We start from the raw sequence: 9,699 nt of genomic DNA on the forward strand, positions 1-9,699 counted from the left end.
ACTTTAAAGTTAACTTTAACTTTATCTTTAACTTTAACTTTACCTTTAACTTTAACTTTAACCTTAACTTTAACTTTAACTTTGACGTTAACTTTAACTTTAACTTTAGCTTTAACTTTAACTTTAACTTTCACTTTATTTTTAACTTTAACTTTAACTTTAACTTCAACTTTAACTTTACCTTTACCTTTAACTTTGACTTTAACTTTATTCTTAACCTTAACTTTAACTTTAGCTTTAACTTTAACTTTAAATTTCACTTTAACTTTAACTTTAACCTTAACTTTAACTTTACCTTTAACTTTAACTTTGACTTTAACTTTAACCTTAACTTTAACTTTAGCTTTAACTTTAACTTTAAATTTCACTTTAACTTTAACTTTAACCTTAACTTTAACTTTAACTTTAACTTCAACTTTAACTTTAACTTTAACCCTAACTTTAACTTTAACCTTAACTTTAACTTTAACTTTAGCTATGCCCAGGTACTAGGGGCCATACGCGGCCAGCTCCGCCCTAATGACACAGGTACGGTGGTACGGTCAGTACGAAAAACCAAATCTGGTAACGTACTAATTGAAACGGCGCGCTGCAGTGACCAGACGGCCTTCAGAGCAGCTATAGGTAGTGCAGTAGGAGAGGTCGGTGAAGCACAACAGCTCTCCAAGCGGATGAAGTTGGAAGTACTTGGCATGGACTGTCTCACAACTGAAACAGAAATCCAAGACGCAATAAGGAGGGAGGTCGGAAAAGAAGAAATCACTAGACCTCTCCGTGTCTCTGTGTTCGCAGCAAACCAAAGAGAACAGAAAATGGCGGTCGTCGAAGTGGACGAGAATATTGGCAACGCCCTACTCAAAAAAGTTAAAATTCCTATCGGATGGATACAGTGCCGAATCAGACAGCGAGCAGAAGTACAACGCTGCTTTAGGTGTCTTGGCTACGGACACCGGAAGGCAGAATGCAAGGGTCCAGACAGGAGTAACGCCTGCTGGAAGTGTGGGCAAAGCGGCCACATAGCTTCGGCCTGTACCGCAGCTCCAAAATGTTACCTGTGTAATACACAGAAGCTCGATCATGTCCCTGGATCTGGAGCATGCAGCATCTTCAGAGCGGCACTCGCTGTTGCAAAGGCCAAAGTCTCAATCCAATAGTGATTAGTTTTATCCAAGGCAACCTAAACCGGAGCAGACTTGCTGATGAGCTACTACAACAGTAGGTCTTAGATCATAAAGCTAACAGCGTTATCATCAGCGAACCCTATAGAGCCCGAAATGATTGGCATATAGACAACACCGGCACCGCCGCAATCTGGATGACAGATGCAAACGCCAATATTGTGAACCGTGTTGCCGGACAAGGCTACGTCCGCCTAACTACGAATAATACCACAATAGTAAGCTGCTACTTGTCCCCGAATGATCCCATTCAAACGTTCAGGGACAAGCTTGAACTTATTGAAGACGACCTGAGGGACTTAACTAGTAACCTGGTTGTGGCGGGAGACTTTAACGCAAGAGCCGTCGAATGGGGCATGCCGCAGACTAACACCCGTGGAAGGTTAGTCCTTGAGATGGCAGCCAGGCTCGGTTTGAACGTGCTTAACACTGGTACGACCCCTACATACCGACGGCCAGGCTTTGGATACTCGATCCCCGATGTAACACTAGTGTCAGAAAGCCTGCTGCTGACCGCTGCTGGATGGAGAGTCATAGAGGATCTGACTGGCAGCGATCACAACTACATCACTTTCCACCTAAACGATCCCGGTCAGAGGCAGATTCCGAACGGGCCACGCAGAACAAAAGCATGGGACGCATCGAAGGTCGACTCTGCCACGTTCTCCGCATCAGTACTGGGGGATGCCCGGCGGATAATCAACAACTCCAGTCCGACGGAAGAGACGGTTGAAAAGACAATGAGCTGTCTTCGCCACGCTTGCAACCTCTCTATGCCACGGAGGGGAGTGTGGAGGGGTAAAAAGCAGGTATACTGGTGGAATAGCGAAATCGCGGAGCTGGGGAAAATATGCCATAGGATGCGAAGGCTAGCTGCAAACGACTGCCCAGAACTTATGTTGCACATGTACAACAAATGTCTCGAAGAAAGAACTTTCCCCACCATATGGAAGACAGCACGACTGGTTCTCATTCCAAAAGGGAAAGGAGATCCCAACTCTCCATCATCCTACCGTCCCCTATGTATGTTGGACACAGCAGGGAAATTGATGGAGAGTCTCCTAAAGCAACGCCTCACTAGAGCGTTACAGGATGCCGGAGGACTGTCGCCCAGACAGTATGGTTTTCGGAGGGGGCACTCCACAATCGATGCCATAGCAGAAGTTATAGACGCAGTCAAGAAAGCCGAGACAGCGTGCCACAGAGCAAGACCTATAGTGTTGCTGGCCACGCTGGACGTCAAAAACGCTTTTAACTCAGCTAGGTGGGAGGACATGCTTGAGGCACTAGAAAGCACTTTCAAAGTACCGCAATATTTATTAGAAATTTTAAGGGATTACCTAAGAGAGAGGTATCTAATATATGAAAGTACTCACGGTCAAAAAAAGGTAAAAATAACAGGTGGAGCAGACCAGGGTTCGGTACTAGGTCCCGATCTCTGGAATATAACTTACGACAGTCTTCTTCGATTAGACATGCCAGAAAGCACCTTCCTCGTTGCCTTTGCAGACGACGTGGCAGCTGTGATAACAGCACCAAGCTGCGAGCTGGCACAGCTAAAATTAAACCAGGTCATGCGTAATGTAAATAGGTGGATGGCTGAGCACGGTCTCCAGTTAGCAACAGCCAAAACGGAGATCGTCATCCTCACAAAGAGACGTATTCCCACTACCAGGAACATGATGGTTGGGGACCAGCCAATAGAAACACTCGCTTCAACGAAATATCTGGGAGTGAGGTTAGACAGCAAACTCAACTTCTGGGATCACATACGAGGGGCCTGCGAAAGAGCTGCGCGCATAATAGCGCAGTTGAGTAGATTAATGGCAAACACAGGTGGCCCAAAGCCATGCACAAGGAAGTTGCTTGCATCAGCCTCGGATTCTATACTTTTATATGGTGCAGAAATCTGGGCGAACGCAATGAAATACCGGAAGAACCGAGTCGCCCTCACCTCGGTCCAACGCAGAGGGGCGCTGCGAATATCTTCGGCTTACCGCACGGTATCAGCTGAAGCTGTCCTGGTCGTTGCGGGAACCATACCGATATATCTTCTCGTTGAGGAAAGAAAAACAATATATGACAACGGATCGCAAGCAAGTAGAGCTGCTGTTGCCATGCAGGCGCGAGAAGAATCGATCCGACGTTGGCAAGATCAGTCGAGCAACAGCATCGTAGGAAAGTGGACTAGGGAACTAATCCCTGAACTGAATCCATGGTTGAAGCGACCGCACGGAGAGGTAGACTTTTACCTGACCCAGTTTCTAATGGGACATGGTTACTTCCGCAAATACCTACACAGAATGGGTAAGGTTGATAGCCCGAGCTGCCTGTACTGTGGGGAAATAGACGATGATGGTGTGGCGTACAACCTTCTTCGAATGCAGGCACTTCTCCCATCAGCGAAGGAGGGTAGAAGATGTACTTGGCGACCTATCCCCGGGCAGTGTCATTAATAACATGACCTGTCGAAGAGACAGATGGGATACGGTCAGCACATATGTGACGCATATACTTACCAGTAAACGAGAAGACGGATGCCTAGCCCATTAGCGTGAGAGTAGCCATAGAGCTCACGTAGCGCGCACCCGCACCCGAAGTAATGCTAAACGCGGTCCCAGGTACGGGGATTAGCGCGGGCCGTGGGAGGTTAGGTTTTAGTGGGTAGGCCTTCATGGAAGAAGGGAGTCCTACACTCGGAGAGTCTCGCAGTGAGGCTTAAATATCCCGGTCAGTGCATAAAGCATTTCCTCCTTCCACGAAACAAAAAAAAAAAAAAAAAAAACTTTAACTTTAACATCCATTAACATTAACTTTAACTTTATTTTAACTTTATTTTTAACTTTAACTTTCGCTTTAACTTTAACATTCACTTTAACTTTAATTTTAACTTTTACTTTAATTTTAACTTTAACTTTAACCTTAACTTTAACTTTAACTTTATCTTTTAACTTTAACCTTAACTTTAACTTTAACTTTAACTTTATTTTTAACGTAAACTTTCGATTTAACTTTAACATTCACTTTAACTTTAAGTTTAACTTTATTTTTAACTTTAACTTTCGCTTTAACTTTAACATTCACTTTAACTTTAACTTTAACTTTAACTTTAACTTTAACTTCAACTTCAACTTTAACTTTAACTTTAACCTTAACTTTAACTTTAACTTTAACCTTAACTTTAACTTTAACTTTCGCTTTCACTTTAAGTTTAACTTTAACTGTCGCTTTAACTTTAACTTTAGCTTTAACTTAAACTTTAACTTTAACTTTAACTTCAACTTTAACTTTAACTTTAAATTTAACTTTAACTATAACTTGAACTTTAACTTTAACTTTAACCTTAACTTTAACTTTTCGCTTTAAACTTTCGCTTTAACTTTAACATTCCTTTTTACTTTAACTTTAACTTTATGATACCTAATATAAACGCACGCAAGTCATTTTCTGTCAAAAATGTCTCATGCACATACAACTTGTATGAGAGCAACTCAAATTGAATTTGCTGCGTGAAAACCTAATTCGATTTCCAATTTTTGTTCTGCGTGACATTTAGATTTGACGTTTGCACACATGCTTTACATTGTCGCAACGCATGCTTATTTGGGTTAGGGCAAAAAACGCTGGTTGTTTGGGTGCGCTAAAAAAACGCAGTGCCGTTTTATTAGGTTGGCTTGTAAGCGACCATAAATGTATACGATAAGCGATAGCACAATGGCTACTACGTGAAAATCAACGACAGCTCTTTTAGTTTGATTTCGATGGTCGTACGGTGAGGAAGTGTCGCACGCGCGCTTACAACAGAGTACCAAAGAGTGCGTGTGACACGTGTTCACGCTGCAAGCATTGAAATCAAACTAAATAAATAATTGATTTTGCTTTCGTGCTACGCGTTCGTGTTTACTAACACATTCTCAATTTGGTAACCGTGTAAATGTAGTGGTGCCCACCGCTGTTTATGATAGAAATCCAATTTTATGTATTTGGCCTGTTGCTAACAGCGAACCTTTACGAACCTTTTCGAGCCTTTTCGGATCTTTTTTGACAAATATCCGTTACGGTTTTTTTTGATTTAGTCGCCAAGCACGCGATAAAATCTATGCAATAGCTTAAAAATTAATAAAATAAAGCAATTTGTTTTTTCTTTAAGCTTAATTATTTCCGTAATAGTCAGGGTGCTCTAATTGCAGCATTTTCATTTTTATTTCAATTTTTCGCTGTAACAGCTCCTCTTTAAATCTGTTGTGTCTTTGTTGTTCTTTAAATTGTTTCGCTGCAGCCTCCGCCAAACTTTCGAGCAATTGATTCATTCGCCGCAAATACGTACACATTTTGTCCATTTTATTCAAAGAATTTTCATGGTAATTCGTGGCATTTGTATAAAATTCACTCTGAATGGATTATTGTTCTTGCAGCAAGGACGAAGTGGTCTCCTTTACTGCTCTTCTTTCCCTGGGCTGGCTACTTGGTCTGCTAGTGGAAGGTAGATTATCATCAAAGGAACGGTTGGAAATGTCCATTTCAGACAGCTGTTAATTTTCAGCCGCTACCCTTCCACCGAAATCTTGCGAACACCGCTTGTGCATGTTTCCAGCCCAGTTAGCCCTATCACTTTCTGGTTAAGTGGACTTATGGGTTGTATTCTACACTGACCGCCACCGGTGCCCATCATTTCCTTTTTGTTGCTAGAAAGCTTCCGTTTGATGTAGCACTTCCAGTCGATCCACACCTGTAATAAATCATTGCATTTATTTTCAAACAATTAAATTCTCGGTAATCTCTTACCTTTTTCCAGGCAGTAGAATCCCTCCTTGGCGGACCAAGTGCATTTAGTGTACGCGCGACCTCCTCCAAAAACGCTTGTACCTGTTCTTTTGGGCGCTTTTTGAAATCCTTGGGCGATGTCCCTCTTAGTTTCCAACATTTCGTCGAGTTTCTCATATTGCCCGGGTGTTGTTGTTTTTGACCTACAAACAATCAAAAAAAAAAAAAAAAACCGCCAGAAAATCAAACCAATTGAAAATTTTTATCTTAAATTTATTTTACAGTGATTAACAAACATTTAACTTACATTTTTTATAATTTTTTATCTTTCAAAAGCGCGCAAAACACAAATTGAAAATTTCTACGTCAACAAATTTGCAACGGAGAAAAACGGAGGTACGATCGAAATGTAGAATAAGCAGAATCCACAGATTCGAACTTTGATCGAATGGGATTGAAACGCAGAATACCTAAAGTTGACAGATTGGAAAAAATTCGATCCAAGTAGAAATGTAGAATAGGGGTGAATAAACCAAGATGTTACATACAAAATTTCGCGATGAACTGTTTTAACCATTCTCCCTATACAACAAAAATACCTGCTAACATATTTCGTGTCCTATTCATTTGTTATATTGCAGTTTTTATTGCGGACATTTTTAGAAAAGTTACCAATGAGTGGGAAAAATAATTTGCTTGTGAAGTGTGTCACCAGTCCTAGCCAAATTCTTCCTCTTATGCTTTGCTTGCAAGAAAGTTGCAAGTTGGCCACAAATAACCTACCCAGATTGCGCATTGATGAGTTCAAAATTGCCTCGTTCTGGGCATCTACGTCACATTTGACTTGAGCGAACAGCTGATATGCTGTTTTTATTGCAAAATAAAAGAGCATGTTTTTGTGTAAATTTATTCTATTTTAATTAATTGTTTATCTAAACTGTTTTTAACCGTAAATGTATCCGATAAATGTATCGTTCTTAGCGGTCAACTATAATTTAACATATCTAAACAAATATCGCCGAAATTTCGCTCACAATTGACAACATTATATATGTGTGATAGATCCTGGTTTTGCCAAGCAAAATAATTTTGATTCTCGTACTGGTATGGAATCATTAATGGTTGTACCGATTTCTAAAGCATCAGCGTGCAGGACGTGCTGGACACACTGCGCCAGGCAAATGTTTTCGCCTCTATACCGCTTGGGCTTAGAAACAAGAATCAGAAAATAATATTGTACCAGGGATACGGCTCATAAATCTTGGGAATGCTGTGCTTATACTTAAAGCACTTGGTGCAAATGATATAATTCAGTTAGATCCACCGCCACATGAAATGCTTGTGCGCAATCTTGTGTGTGTGATTTTTGGCTAGGGGCTGGCTGGGCAAAAGATAAACCTTTTTTCATCAGTAAAATGAAGTGAAAATGTCTGCTTTTAAATCAAATATGGATTCCTCACAAAGAAAGTTTCATTGGAATATGTGCGCTGCTGTCGCTCGTGTCTATCCGTTGCTAGTCAGGACGAACTTAATGACTATGTAGATCTGATGGAGTCATTTACACTTTCTCAAAGTGATGTTACTTCCACTATATTAGAGGCTTTCAATAAATATGCACAATTACAAATAAACCTGATGATTTCGATGTCAAAGGATATCCACCATGTCACTATTTGTGTGGTCGCTGTTATCAAGATCTAAAGCAATCATATCAGTTCATAACCCGAGCTCAATTGAATAATCAAATATTAATGGGAAATTATAAAATCGCACATAAATCGCAGCGGAGGAGCTAAACGCGGAATCAAAAAATATGCATACGCAAATTCATCAAGACTATTTTAAAGATTCAGGATGTTCGATAGCCGTAAAAGAGGACGGGAACGAGGACGCAGAAGTGGAGTTCATTAGCAAGGTAAATATAGGGATATGTGTATTAAAATGGAAATGTAACTAAATATAATTTAAGGAGCTTCAATACGAAGAATCAAACGCAAACATTGTTGATGATCCCGTTGACATAAGGGATACCGATAATTATGATTTAGAAATCGCAAACGAAAAGCTAACTAAATTAGTGGTAGAACGCCTCAACCCACATAAAACCGGCCAATATACTTGTCAAAAGCAGTTACACCTTAGTGAAAGTGTAGGCGGCATCATTTGTATTGAGCAAGAGGATAGTATTGCAAATGATGAGAATGGGCTGACAAAAGGAGTTGCTGGCTATGATGATAATTTACCAGATGATCCAAGTATTGGTGGTACACGTAAAACTTGTTTTGATTTTAAATGCGAGTTTTGTAAATCTATATTCGAGTTTCAGGGGGACTTGTTACATCACCATGAATTAGATCATGGTAGGTATTTACGGAGTTCTACGCTATATACCAAAAGTTTTGTTAAATTGATCCATTTTTTAGGAGATAAAAATCTAAATTTCCCCTGTGATATTTGTGAAAATAGATTTGTTACGAAAAATGCTTTATGTTTACATAGACGGCAAGTTCACCAAAAGGATGAGTATATGGATTGTAATCTCTGTGGACGCGCTTTACTAAAATAATTTTATCATGTGCACTTGAGGCGTCATAACCAACTGAAGCCGTAAGTGAAACTACATAGTACTTAAAAGTTAATGCATATATACATGGATTTGAGCGTGGTTTTGAAAAGGGGCATTGTCATGAGCAATGCGATCAGATTCGGCAATATGTAAACAGATATTTCATTGTCCTTGCTGTGGTAGTAGGTCAAATGTGCGACCCTTTATAAACAACTCTTTCAATCGCAGTGTTGTTAATGTTGTTGTTGTTGTTGTAGCGATAAGGACACTCCCCAAGGCCTTGGGGCGTGTTATCGATGTTGATGGTCCTTTGCCGGATGCAGATCCGGTACGTTCCGATACCAAGCCCGACCATCTCGGGAACGATTTGTTATGACCACATGCAAACTTCTTGGCCATGAGGAGTTCAGGGTGGCCAGAGCCTCGGCTGTTAATGAAACAGGATTCACAACGGATAGGTGGAGTTGACAATTGGGTTTGGAGAAGCTATATTATGCGCTGGTAATCTGAAAGGGTTGTGCTACACAACCCCTTGAATCTGTTATTTTAGTCGCCTCTTACGACAGGCATACCCACCGCAGGTATATTCTGACCCCCTAACCCACCGGGATCTGTGTTGTTAATCCTTTGCCGAATATACATAAATTCGGTACGTTCAACAAAATATTACCTTTAAGATACTAGCCCGACTATCTCGGGATCGATTTCAAGCTGGATCATCCAAACACGTCCTTCCGTGAGGAGTTTTTGATTCCCAGTTTACGTTAAATGAGGTATGATAGCACCACTAGTAGAACAAAATACTTCATGATTTTAAACCTGCATTTAAATTTATGTTGTGTTGCTATAGAAAAAAAAAAAAACATTTCCATAACAGTTCTACGACTTTTGATCTTATGCTGTTAACTTCATCCTGTGTTTCCCTCCCTGAATGTTAGGAGAGTTTTACCAGAACTTTCCCTTCGAACCTTCAGCTCGACCTTAAATTACTAAATGCGAGTCACTCTAGCTGAACTTCGTTCTGGATACTGTAACAGGCTAAACTCTTACCTATCCAGAATCAACCCGGACATACAAAATGTATGCCTCGCTTGCAATGTGTCCCCACATGACACCAACCATCTCTTTAATTGTAATGTGGAACCAACACCTCTAACACCCCTTTCATTATGGTCCACCCCTGTTGAAACA

General features: G+C 40.6%; 1 protein-coding gene across 1 annotated transcript in view; it reads left to right on the forward strand.

Moving 5' to 3' along the window:
• Positions 1–7,509: 7,509 nt before the first annotated feature.
• The window catches only part of LOC137246669 (transcription factor E4F1-like), a 123,413-nt gene continuing 121,223 nt past the window's right edge, over positions 7,510–9,699 (forward strand). The window contains exons 1-3 of the mRNA XM_067777693.1: positions 7,510–7,857; positions 7,912–8,302; positions 8,366–8,549. Coding sequence (XP_067633794.1) covers positions 7,756–7,857; positions 7,912–8,302; positions 8,366–8,508 — 636 coding nt within the window. The 5' untranslated portion in view covers positions 7,510–7,755 and the 3' untranslated portion in view covers positions 8,509–8,549. The remainder of the gene's footprint in view (positions 7,858–7,911; positions 8,303–8,365; positions 8,550–9,699) is intronic.

This window comes from Eurosta solidaginis, chromosome 3 (assembly GCF_040869045.1).
Source record: "Eurosta solidaginis isolate ZX-2024a chromosome 3, ASM4086904v1, whole genome shotgun sequence".
In the NCBI taxonomy this organism is placed as follows: domain Eukaryota; kingdom Metazoa; phylum Arthropoda; class Insecta; order Diptera; family Tephritidae; genus Eurosta; species Eurosta solidaginis.